A 13,384-nucleotide genomic window follows, 5' to 3' on the forward strand; every position below is an offset into this window, starting at 1 on the left:
GCCTCCTTACAACGCTGCCAGAGCAGCAGGTGCTGAACTGGGGCACGGGGTTCATTATACAAGGTAATCCCAATCCGTATCCAATCAAAAAGCTGTAAAGACCCGCGGTCCGGATACCAGGGGCACTGGCGATCTATTTCCCTTAGAAGGTCCTCAATATGAGCGACCGGGACAGCGATGCATGATCGCTGCCGTATAATCTTATGTAACTCTCTTGCGTGCTCCTTCTGGGCACTGGAAAGTCTCCCCCCCATACTCACGAATTAGGGGCGGCAAACAGCCGCGGGCGCGCTCGGCATCTCCAGCCGGTGAGTAGAGGGGTATCACGTCGGGGTCACCAGCTGCAGTGGTGACGACACAGGAAAGGAAACAGAACGCCAGGTTTGTTGGTAGCCAGAGGGCTTTACAAGCCTCCTGCAAAAAGCCTCAAGCCAAAAGCCTCCCAGGAAAACTTTTCCTGGGGTTTTTATTTCTCTCCTTACTTTGTTTACAACTTTTCTTAGTGGTTACATCTTTGCCCATTCAGAAGGCAGGCAGGATACACGCAGTGTGCAATTATACAAGATAGCAAACTCATCTATTGTGCGCGTGAACAGCCAGCTGCAAAGGTACTATCAGGCTAGCCAATATGTTTTCCAAACATAGGCACTAGAACAAGGTCACTCCCGCCTCAATTCCGAGGGAACAGTTTGCCGTTCTTCAAGGCTTATGATTAGGGAGCAACACATTCCTACATTAGGGTTGCCAGGTCCCCTTTTCAACCAGACTTTCAAGTCAAAAACTGGCACTTGGCAACCTTAAATGGCACCCAGACACAGAAGCCAAAACCCAGACTGTGTGGGTAAAACCCAGATGGGTGGCCTTTGGAGATATGTGCTGCTAGCATGCCATTGTAGGCAGTCTCATCATACCATCCCATCCGTAAACAATCAAGCTCAGTCTTGAAGCCAGTTAGGTTTTTTGCCCCCACTGCTCCTCTTGGAAGGCTGTTCCAGAACTTCATTCCTCTGATGGCTAGAAACCTTCATTTAATTTCAAGCTTAATATTGTTGATGGCCAGTTTACATCCATTTGTTCTTGTGTCCACATTGGAGCTTAACTTAAATAACTCCTCTTCCTCCCTGGTATTTATCCCTCTGATGGATTTGTAGAGAGGCAATCATATCTCCCCTCAGCCTTCTTTTGGTTATGCTAAACAAGCCAAGCTCGTTGAGTCTCCTCTAATAAGGTAGGCTTTCCATTCCTCAGATCATCCTCGTAGCCCTTCTCTGCCCTTGTTCCAGTTTGAATTAATCTTTCTTATATATGGGAGCCTAGAACTGCACACAGTATTCCAGATGAGGTCTCACCAGTGCCTTGTATAATGCACTTCCCTATCTCTACTGGAAATACCTACCCTGATGCATGCTAGGATCGCATTAGCCTTTTTCACAGTTGCATCACACTGGCGGCTCATAGTCATCCTGTGATCAGCTAATATACCCAGGTCTTTCTCCGCCTCTGTCATTTCCAACTCATTCCCCGCTAATAGCAAAAATTCTAGTTGTTAGTCCCTAAGATTATGACCTTGCACTTTGCACTATTAAATTTCATCCAAGTTCTATTACTCCAGTTTACAAAGTTGTCCAGATCTTCTTGTATGATATTCCGGCCCTCCGCCGTATTGGGAATACCTCCCAACTTTGTGTTATCTGCAAATTTTATTAGCACACTCCCACTTTTTGTGCCAAGGTCATTAGTGAAAATGTTAAAGAAGATTAGTTCCAAGACTGATCCCTGAGGAACACCACTCATTATCTTCCTCCGGTCTGACAGTTCACCTTTCAGTATGACTTCACCTTTCATCAGTGGTCTTATTGATAGATCCATACTGGTAAGCATTGCTACAGATGACATTCCATGCTCTGCTGACAGGGTGTTAGGATGCACATTTGGTATCAGTGATCTTTGGGTGAATGGATCCATATTATGGATTGACACCAGCTCTGGCTCTAGTATTTCTGCTGCCCTGGGCAAACTGGAAAAACATCCAGCCCACACAGCCTGCAGTCACTTACAAAATAAAGTCACTAAATGGCTTTCACCCCCTAATGAGATAGACCAGAATGAAGTGCAGTCACAGACTACTGCAATCCAACATTTAATGCAAATTTGTTGGTTAGTACATGGGTGAATGTAATAGAAATGCAAGAGACTATAGTAGATAGATTAGATACCATGCCTCTTTAATCTGGAATTTGGAGTCAGTACAGTAGTGATAGGGGTCTATTTCAGTCAGTGCCATACTGTGGGGCTTCAGGGTTCCATGTGAGTATGTCATTCAACCAAATCTCCCTCTCCTCCACTATTGTTATAAGCAATGTCCCTGATTATCTCTGTCACATGTGGTCAAAGTCCTCTGGCTTTGGTCAAGGTGAGCTATTTTCAATATTTATTAATTTATTATTAAGTTTTCAAGGGTGCAGAAAATGTTCAAGGTGCCTCACAAAATGAGCAAAGGTTTGGTCCCTTCCACATACCAATTCAAGGAGACAAGCTGAGTGAGGTCCTGACCAGAGAGGAAAGGGGGGCATGTGGGAATGGAGCACAAGTCCATGTGGCTGGTCACTCAATGAGATGCGTGCACTCTTGGCAGGGTTGCTTTCCAATTTGATGTTGACCCACACTTGAGGGCAAGGGGGGAAGGGAAAGAAAATCTGGTTCCCGCTAAAGAGATGACTTTCCCCCCATCACGATACCCCCCGCTGCATGGTTTCAGATAGTTTTCTCCCTTTGCACTGAGAATGTGTAACCCACTGGTGAGTGTATGTTACAAGTCACCGTTTGTGGTGATCCACAGACCGCAGAGGATATGAGTTGTTACAGCCACAAGTTAAAGCAGCTTGGATGTTTAGCTGAAGCTTTAGTAATTCATACTTTTAGCTCTATAGGTCCCTGGTTCAATCCCCCATGTATTAGTCAAGATGGTAGCCATTACAAGTGTGCCTCAGGGACTTCAATCCCTGTTCCCTACAGAGATGAGCCTAGTGACGTATTGAGAACTGTGTTAAAATTGAGGGCTATCACTTTACATTTCAAAGGTTTTCCTGGTCCTGCTTGCAGGCTGGGGCCTCTATAGGGAAACATGTGATCTAGGTATAGCAGCAAGCAATCAGTATGCAAAGAGCTAGCCTAGAGCAAGGTGTGGTGAGTTGTGTCTCTCTGCCTTAGGGAGCAGTCTGCTTTATCTGTCTCTCTTCTTTGGTTCTCGTTTGTTAAGATTCTGGTTTTTAAGAAATAAAGTAGTGGTGCGGTGCAACCTTCTGGCAAGAGCCTTTTATGTTTTTATCTAACTTTTCTTTTCCTAGGCCCTGAACATAACAGGCTTCAGGGTGGGAGTGAGGGGTACAGGGCAGCAGGCACTGATTTAGCACTACCTCTCTCTCATCATCTCCTTCCCCCTCCCGCAGCCCCCTTGAGCCTCCCTCCTCCTCCCCCCTGGATCCACCCTCCTCCCCTTCACTTCCCCCTCCCGCCCCCTGATCCTCCCCCTTCCCTGCCCCATCCCGCCCCCTGTTTCTCCCTCCTCCCCCTTCCCGCCCCCTGATCCTCCCCTTTCCCCGCCCGCTGATTCTCCTTGTTCCCCCTTCCCCGTCCCGCCCCTTAACCCTCCCCCTGTCCCGCCCCATCCCGCCCCCTGATGCTCCCCCGTCCCACTCCCTGATCTCCATTCTCACCCCCTTTCCGTCCAGGCTGTGCAGGGCCAGGTGCCTCGCAGGGACTACAACTCCCAGGAAGCAGCGCGCAGGGACCGGGGAGGGGGCGTGGCAGCAGGGGAGCGCGGTGACGTAAGGAGAGGGGGCGTGGCCTGCGTGAGCGTGCCGCGGAGAAGGACGCGGTAGCTGTAGCGGGGTGGCCGAGCGAGGTTCTGTTGCGTGCGGGGTGCCCGGCCCCTCCCCCGCCCCCCTCGGCTGCTCGCGGCACCGGGCACCACAGCGAGGCCGGGCCGGGCAGCCGTTGGCCGGCGGGGGTCAGGAGCCGCCAGTATCCGCCCCGCCGTGGGGCTGGGGCCCCCGCGGGCCGCCGCGATGAAGTGACAGCGGGCGGGCTGTGCGGCTGCCGGGCGGCCCCCTGTGCCCGCGGGGAGGGGGTGGCGCTGCCGGCGCGGACCCGAGCCGAGCGGCCGCGCCATGAGCTACCAGCAGCAGCTGGCCAACTCGGCAGCCATCCGCGCCGAGATCCAGCGCTTCGAGTCCGTGCACCCCAACATCTACTCCGTCTACGAGCTGCTGGAGCGGGTGGACGAGCCGGCGCTGCAGGGCCAGCTCCGCGAGCATGTCATCGCCATCGAGGGTAAGGGCGCCGGGCCGGGCCGGGCCGGGCCGTGCGGGGGGGGGCTGCCGCCTGTGCATGGGGGGCTGGGCCGGGGGGGTGGGATGGGACTGTGCCAGGGCCTTGCCCGCAGTGCCCGCAGGGGTGGATGATGCTGCTGTGCCTGGTAGGGGTTGCTCTGGGGTCCTGCCTGCTGTGCCTGTGTGTGGACGCTGCCCTGCTTGGGGGAGCTGCACCAGCGTCCCTGCCTGCAGTGCCCTGGATGCTGCCCTGCAGGCTGCCTGTGGGCTGGCTGTATTGCTGGTTGGGCTGCTTTGAGGCGCAAGAGCGGGGCTGGTTGGATCCGTCCTGTGCAGTGGATGCCGATGCCCAGGGGCTTGGTTCTTCATTACCGCCCTCTTCTCCGCATGGGATAGTGGGTCTGTTTCGGTGCAGAGGAGCAGCGTAGATCTCCCACCTAGCTAAAGCTGAATTGTGCTGAGGCTTGGGACGGGGGAGCAGAGCACTGGAGTCAAGTTTCTAGGTGCTTGCAGATTGCTGCCAGGATAGGGAGGATAGCGATCTCGGTAGGCTAAGCCGGGGATCAGTCTTTCCTGCATTCGGAGGGACTTGGTGCAAGGAATTCTTTGGCATTCTGTTCTGTTTGTGTTGTAAACCCTTATGCTATACATTCTGATTTGGGTATATTAAAGGGCAAGCAAGATCTACAGCTGGTTTATAAGACAACAGTATGTACAGTGTAAAAACATAGGTGTGGAGTCTGCATAGTAGAGAGAACCAGTTTTACTTCATAGATGTGTATATACATATACCTAAAGGACAGATCTGAGTAGGCTATTGAACGGTCTTGGATGTGCATGATTAAAAATCCATTGCTTCTGAAAACTCAGCTAAGATAAACTTTTTCTTAGATGTGGTGATGCAGCAGTATGGGCGTGCATTGGAGGAAAAACTGTATATGATATAAGGAAGCTACTGTATCAAGGTCAAAAGTTGATGACCTGGAGCAAATTTAGGGCAGTAATTACAGACTTTAGCAATAGCTTTGAGTATTCTCTTTACTGTAGGGGACCTACTGAGTTATGACCTGTAGCTTTAACATATATGGTGGTCCTGCCATTAATCTGAAGCAGAAATCAAGTTAGCAGAATAACATTTGGAATTGACATCTAGCTAAAACCATTCAGCTTGGGTGTCTGTTTTGTATTTTGAAAGCACCTGTAATGAAAACCTTATAGGAATAGATGCTGTTGAGGCACAGTCATTTGAAAGACTTAATTACCCATCTGAGTATTATGAAATACAATTTGAGTGGAGGCATACATATAATGTTACATAGTGAGTTAGCATTTGAATAGCATAATAGATCTGAATAGCAAAACACAGAATGATAGCAATGACCAATTTGATAAGAGACATCATTTGATCCAGTGATGCATGGGGGTGGGGAGAAGGGTTCAAACAAACACATCATACTGCTGTGTTTTGCTTTGTGGTGCTTGTAACTTACCTGAAATCATAGCATATGGTTGTCATTCTGCTTGCTCCTGTTTCTGATTCCTCTCCTTTACTTTTCATTGAAGGTAATGGAAACTTATTAACATGCATTGTTGGAAGAATGCAACACGAGCAACCACTTCTTTCTCAGTACTATCATTTTTTCTCCCTCAGGGAGAGAAAATGCCCTGCTTCAGAATGTTTTAATTGATAGGTAACATGAGTTATGAAGGTTATGCATCATCTTCTGTAGATAAGATGCCCTAAATGTCCTGCTACAAACAAGTGCATATTCATCCTTCTAACAAGATTTTAGATTAGAAGAGGCTCTCTATAATGCATCAATTTTTCCACTGATCTGTTGATCCATCTAGAGGGAATGTAAAATCAAACTGTGTGTATAGCTGTCTACATAGCATATGATTTATGTGTGTATTCTCGTTTATCCCAGATTATCTATATCTGGCTCACTTCATATGAAAATTATTGAGGTTTCTAATAAAACTAGGATGCACTTCAAAAGCTGTGTCTAGGAGTTGATGAGTAAAAATTTCTCACGGCATTTTGTAGCTGTGTAACTTGCATTGGACAGTGAGTCAGGAAACCAGTAAAACTGACTCATGAGAAACATGAATGAAAAAAAGACCTTTTAAAATCATACTACCTTATGTTCTGAAGGCTTTCCTGGTAACTGAGAATCTTGTGTGGCATTCTATTTAATCAACCATTGGATTATAACATTCAAGTTAACAAGCTCACTCTTCATTCATGTTCACTTTGCTTTAAAGAATATAGACATCTTCAGGGATAATTGATCAGATCCACAGTAATTTCCTACAGTGTGTAAGATTACTATACTCTCTATATTAGCTCAGCTTCTTTTGATTATATAAGAAACAAATATCTGTACTTCTGTCTGAGCTTCATTGAACGTAGTGATATTTATGAAATATTGGTATATTCTCCAAGGGACCTTCCCCAAGAAAGTTGTCTTTCAAATTAGTTTGCAAATTTGACATATTTGAGTAAGTAACAAACAAAACGTGGTAATATACTGTATAACTTGCTGTGGTTTGTATACAACTCCATAGTGACTAGTAGTTACGTGAAATGTAGGGGGGTAGTTGCAGGAAAACTGATATGTATGGCATGACAAATTTTGGCTAAAATGGAGTATAACTTTGCCACTTATACCTTAGCAGATACAACCAATCTAGTAGTAGAGAGGAATATGTCTGATACCTCTGCAAATACTATACTTGCTGGATTTCTGATGGAGTCAGATTAGAACGGATTTGAAATCTAATAACTGAGTGAGGCTTATTTTAATGAATTAAAAAATACAACATCATTCTGAGAACTCCCTAAGTAAAAAAAAGTCCTTCATCTAACAAATCCCTTTAAAATTGTAAGTACCATAAATCTTTAATTTAAAAAGCTATTGTGACATTATTATTTTAACTTTAATACCTTTTAAAAAATGATTCAGTGGGTTATGTCAGTGCAGCTGCTGGAACAAGAACTATTGAAATATCTTGAAACTCAGCCAGCTACAACCCTTGACCCCATGTTACTTATGATTTCTTTTGTTGTAATTTCTTTGCATTCATTTAGCCCTTGAGTTGTATTTAATCCTATAGAAGTAAATGTATTTGGCAATCATCAAATGTGCTACCTCACTGAACCTGTATTGTAGTAAATTGCTTACCGTACATGATTCTCAAGGGTAGTGTTTAAAGCATTACAAAAAAACTTGCTAATATTTGTGAACTTGTGCATATCTTTGCCTGAGTTATGACAATCCATAATGTCAGTTTCACTTTAGGTTCTTAGAGTTGCAATATTTGTGTTCAGTCACTGCTTGGAAATGTTTTGTTTAAAAACTGTTCAATTAAAACTTAGACATTTTGTTGTTTTTGTATTTAATATATTTTGGCACAAGTTTGTGCCTTTGTCTTCAAGTTCAAACACCACCTAACTGAAGTATAAAATGAGTTCTAATTTTCATTTGTTACACTTGAGATTTAATTAACCTATCAATATTCCTTAAATGCTACAAAACCCCAAGCAGTAACTGAAGAAAGTAATGTGTAGTAGTCTTTGTGTACAGTGATTTAAAACGGTTGTTTTAAGTAATTTATCAAATATATCCTGAGATGCCCAAAATATTTGGGATTTAATATCTGAGTGTTACAGCAGGCATGTTGATGCCATTAAGTGAAAGATAATTAATGAAATTGGATCAGTTTTCATGTTCCACTCTCCCCTGCTTTTATCAGCTCCAACTAGCATTTGATTATGAAAGCTTAACCATTGAATGGTACTTCTAGCATCAGTAATATTTTAGTAATTCTTGGCAGTATGATAGGACATCATTTAGTGATCTGTGGTCTGTAATTAAACCATCATTACCTACTACACCAAACTTTGTTGTGGTACTTTTGGTTGCTACACACAACATAACTGACCGCTTAAGTTACTTGGTCTAGATTTTGTCTTATAATACATCATTTCTAATTCTTCATCCACAGGCACACTTTTTACCCATAATACAGCTACCACAACCTTCAACACTGTTCATAGAATCATAGAATATCAGGGTTGGAAGGGACCTCAGGAGGTCATCTAGTCCAACCCCCTGCTCAAAGCAGGACCAATTCCCAACTAAATCATCCCAGCCAGGGCTTTGTCAAGCCGGGCCTTAAAAACCTCCAAGGAAGGTGACTCCACCACCTCCCTAGGTAACGCATTCCAGTGCTTCACCACCCTCCTAGTGAAATAGTGTTTCCTAATATCCAACCTAGACCTCTCCCACTGCAACTTGAGACCATTGCTCCTTGTTCTGTCATCTGCCACCACTGAGAACAGCCGAGCTCCATCCTCTTTGGAACCCCCCCGTCAGGTAGTTGAAAGCAGCTATCAAATCCCCCCTCATTCTTCTCTTGTGGAGACTAAACAATCCCAGTTCCCTCAGCCTCTCCTCATAAGTCATGTGCTCCAGACCCCTAATCATTTTTGTTGCCCTCCGCTGGACTCTTTCCAATTTTTCCACATCCTTCTTGTAGTGTGGGGCCCAAAACTGGACACAGTACTCCAGATGAGGCCTCACCAATGTCGAATAAAGGGGAACAATCACGTTCCTCGATCTGCTGGCAATGCCCCTACTTATACAGCCCAAAATGCCGTTAGCCTTCTTGGCAACAAGAGCACACTGTTGACTCATATCCAGCTTCTCGTCCACTGTGACCCCTAGGTCCTTTTCTGCAGAACTGCTACCTAGCCATTTGGTCCCTAGTCTGTAGCAGTGCATGGGATTCTTCCGTCCTAAGTGCAGGACTCTGCACTTGTCCTTGTTGAACCTCATCAGGTTTTTTTTGGCCCAATCCTCTAATTTGTCTAGGTCCCTCTGTATCCGATCCCTACCCTCTAGTGTATCTACCACACCTCCCAGTTTAGTGTCATCTGCAAACTTGCTGAGAGTGCAGTCCACACCATCCTCCAGATCATTAATAAAGATATTAAACAAAACCGGCCCCAGGACCGACCCTTGGGGCACTCCGCTTGAAACCGGCTGCCAACTAGACATGGAGCCATTGATCACTACCTGTTGAGCCCAACGATCTAGCCAGCTTTCTATCCACCTTACAGTCCATTCATCCAGCCCATACTTCTTTAACTTGCCGGCAAGAATACTGTGGGAGACCGTATCAAAAGCTTTGCTAAAGTCAAGGAATAACACATCCACTGCTTTCCCCTCATCCACAGAGCCAGTTATCTCCTCATAGAAGGCAATTAGGTTAGTCAGGCACGACTTCACCTTGGTGAATCAATGCTGACTGTTCCTGATCACTTTCCTCTCCTCTAAGTGTTTCATAATTGATTCCTTGAGGACCTGCTCCATGATTTTTCCAGGGACTGAGGTGAGGCTGACTGGCCTATAGTTCCCCGGATCCTCCTTATTCCCTTTTTTAAAGATGGGCACTATATTAGCCTAGTTCCTTCAACATAGCCTTCTGCAAACACACCTTTACCAAATTTCCCCCTGCCAATGCTATATATAGCACAACTATTAATTGTGGATATGTGTAGTAGACTGTGTTGGGTGGGGCTAATTTGGTAAAACATTGCTTCAGGTGCTGATCAGAATAGATTCCCTTGTATTGGGGAGAGTCAGGAACCAAGTGTGCGCAGGGGGTGGGTTACACCTGCTTTTACTCAAACACCAAAGGACTGGGGCTGAAAGATGAACTTTAATTGACATCTGCAAAGGATATAAAAGAACTGTTTTTCCCCCCCTTCATTTGCTTCTTTAGGATGTATAGAAAGCCTAAAGGGTTTTTTTTGCGGGGGGATGGGTAAGGGTATTTTACTTTAAAATTTTGGATATGTTAATTGGATAGCCTTCAGATTTGGTGAAGGTCTTGCTATATGTCCCAGAATGTTCAGTGTGAAGCTCGCTCCCTTTAATTGGAAGGGTGGAATAGCTAAAAGATTCAAAGATGTAATGCCTCCGGAATGATGGTTACTGAATTAAGTAACCAACTAAATTCTAGCAATTGTCTTAAAAATAATTTTCCTCTGCATTGCTTATTGTTTGCTTTCACGTCATGTGACTAGAGAAATAACATCCGTGTTTGAGAGTAGCTAAGACCTGAATTTCTAATTTAGGGGAGAGGGCAGGTGAGTTTTAAAGGGCAGCTGCAAAGACTTATTTTTTTTTTTTTAATGTATAAAATAGGTTGAAGTCCAATTTTAGTTTTCTTTTGCCAGGTCACCTTTAAACCTCCCGTCCTACTACTTGTGGGTCAGTGGACCTGAAAGGTGGCATCTGAAGCAACCCTTGGAGGGGGTGGTGGATTGGGGGAGGAAGGAATTTGGCTCTTAAAGCTGGTGGCTTCTTTTAGCTCTGTTTTCCTTGATTTGAGAGCACACTAATATTCCCATAACAGGAATAGTTCTAGTATATCAATACCAGGTGTGATGTGAGAATAATACAAAAAAATAGGGACTAAATGGTAGAAAAGGAAAAACAGAAGTGTATTGCTCATTTTTGGAGTTGGAATTGCATTAGGTTCTTGTGGTTACTAATTCAAAAACCACCATTATTGCACCAATAGCTGCAAGACACAAAGTAAACACCTGCATACTCATAAAATAAACTTTACTTGGTATACCATAATGAGGTAGTAACCTGTCCCAGATAGCGTAGTTATTGCTGTTCTTCCTGCTAAACTTCTAATCTGTCATGTGCCCCCCCCCCCATTCCCTTGAAAATGTGGTCATGGCTATGTGATGATTAACACAACAGTGCATTAGCAATTTCTGTGCTTCCTTTTCACCTCTCCATCTAGTCAGTCCTAATGTACAATATTTTTAGTTTTTAGAAAACCTGACTTTGATGTGCTAATAAAAAATTCAATTTGAATGGTCTCATTTTTCAAGATCAGAACTGGCGTATGTAGATGTAAGCTGCTATACTTAATGTGTGCCTCCTTATAGGTCTACAAAGACCTTATTACATAATCTTCTCATTTTTTTTTGTTTAACTTTCCCTAAACACACACTTAAGCAAAAAGGGTAATAGTATTTTAAGCTTTCTGTGAGGTTAGACCTAGCTTATTAAGAGATCACTTTCCGTTCAGGATGTCCTTCGATAACAGGTTTCACTGCAACAGTGAATCTGTTGACCAGAGGCTGACTACAGGAAAAAGAATTGTACAAGTGCTGGACTTAGGCCTGGTCTACACTGGGGTGGGGGGATCGATCTAAGTTACGCAATTTCAACTACGCGAATAACGTAGCTGAAGTTGACATACTTAGATGGACTTACCGTGGTGTCTTCATTACGGTGAGTCGACTGCTTCCACTCCCCCGTCGACTCTGACTGCGCCTCTCACCAAGGCGGAATACAGGAGTCGATGGGAGAGCGCTCGGGGGTCGATTTATCGCGGCTAGACTAGTGTGATGGGGGTCATATAACTATCTAGGTGAAAATACATGAAATCAAACTGGAAAAGAGCAAACATTGCTTGCAAGAAGGGCAGTTGTCTTAGTAAGTAAGAATATAACTTTTTAATTGCTCAGTACTCACCCTGTTAAAGTCACTGGTCTTGTATAAGATTTATTTTTGGCTGGTCTTTAGACACCCTATTCTTCAGTGCAGTGGCTCTCAACCTTTCCAGACTACTGTACCTCTTTCAGGCATCTGATTTGTCTTGCTTACAACATCAGACGTAAAAAGACAAGTGTCACAGCACAGTATTACTGAAAAGTTGTTTGCTTTTTTTCATATTTACCCTATCATAAAATCAATTGGCATACAAATATTGTCCTTTCATTTCAGCGTGTAGTATATAGAGCAGCATAAACAAGTTGTCTGTATGAAATTGTAGTTTGTACTACTTTACTAGTACTTTTTATGTAGCCTGTTGCAAACCTAGGTAAATCTCTAGATGAGTTGATGTACTCACTGGAAGGCCTCCATGTACCCCAGGGGTACACGTACCCCTAGTTAAGAACCACTGCTTTAGTGCAGTGGTTTTCAACCTGTGATCTGCAAACTATGTCTAATATTTCCAAAGGGGTCCACACCTGTATTTGAAATTTTTTAGGGGTCTGCAAATGAAAACAGGTTGAAAAACCACTGCTTTAGTGCAAGACCTTGCTGTGATTCAGCAACATCATTAGAAGGCAGTCCAATATTATCTCTACCTCCTGAGATTTCTTTGGTGACGAGTATTATGACATTTTTTTTGCCTGAGGTATTGAAACCTAGAAATCAAATGGCAGAGGTCATTGAACCAAAGTTCATGGAAGGGGAGGACTCTACCTATTTTCCAGGTATATGAAATAACTTACCCAAATGCTATGTGGCTCTTCAAATTGGATATTGAATGTGCTACTATAATTGCTGAACAATTGCTTGATATATGTGTGGTTGCAAATACAGGTTCTGGGCTGACTTCTTTAACTAGTGGAGAAACACCCATGTGCATGCAAGTGTACTTCATGTTTAAGAATCCTGTTTAAATGAAGTGTAGTTTGGCTGCAGTGCTACTCATGCGCCACACTCTATTTTTGGGCTGGATTGCTGTCATTACTTGAGCTGCTGCTGCTGCTTCTCTTACCATACTGAATAATTTAAACGCTTCTGTAGCCATGGAACTTTGTACTGAAATACTGTAAAATCTTGAGCTGGGGCTGGGTTGTTATTTAAATAAGACGTCTAAAGATCATCTGCTGTGTATGTTTATAAAGTGCTGATTGTGTTGTGATAAACTATGTCACAAGGTGAATAAGTGTTAAAGGAAGCAGTGCAGGTGAGTGCCAATCGATGTAGTGTAGTGCAAAGGTTCTATCCGCAGGAGATGGTCATGGACATTGCACATGTTTATCATTGAAACAATGAGCATGCAATGCAGATCAACCCAAACAAGTGACAGTAGAATTTTGATACCACATTACCCAATAATATCATGTCACGTTTTTGAGGCACTCCAATAGATTTTTCTGAGGGTAAAAAAATTCAGGGCAATTTTTCATTTGCATGCACATCCATGTGCCTTAGTTACTATGA

At 44.1% G+C, this 13,384-nt stretch overlaps 1 protein-coding gene across 5 annotated transcripts in view; it reads left to right on the forward strand.

Annotated features, from left to right (window-relative positions):
• The first annotated feature begins 4,049 nt into the window (after positions 1–4,049).
• LOC112104177 (arf-GAP with GTPase, ANK repeat and PH domain-containing protein 1) overlaps positions 4,050–13,384 on the forward strand; it is a 645,071-nt gene continuing 635,736 nt past the window's right edge. For all 5 annotated transcript variants that reach the window (XM_024196351.3, XM_024196345.3, XM_024196347.3 and 2 more), the window contains exon 1: positions 4,050–4,332. In XM_024196351.3, coding sequence (XP_024052119.1) covers positions 4,170–4,332 — 163 coding nt within the window. In that variant the 5' untranslated portion in view covers positions 4,050–4,169. The remainder of the gene's footprint in view (positions 4,333–13,384) is intronic.

Source organism: Terrapene carolina, unplaced genomic scaffold (genome assembly GCF_002925995.2).
Source record: "Terrapene carolina triunguis isolate 2854851 unplaced genomic scaffold, T_m_triunguis-2.0 Scaffold174, whole genome shotgun sequence".
Lineage (NCBI taxonomy): Eukaryota > Metazoa > Chordata > Testudines > Emydidae > Terrapene > Terrapene triunguis.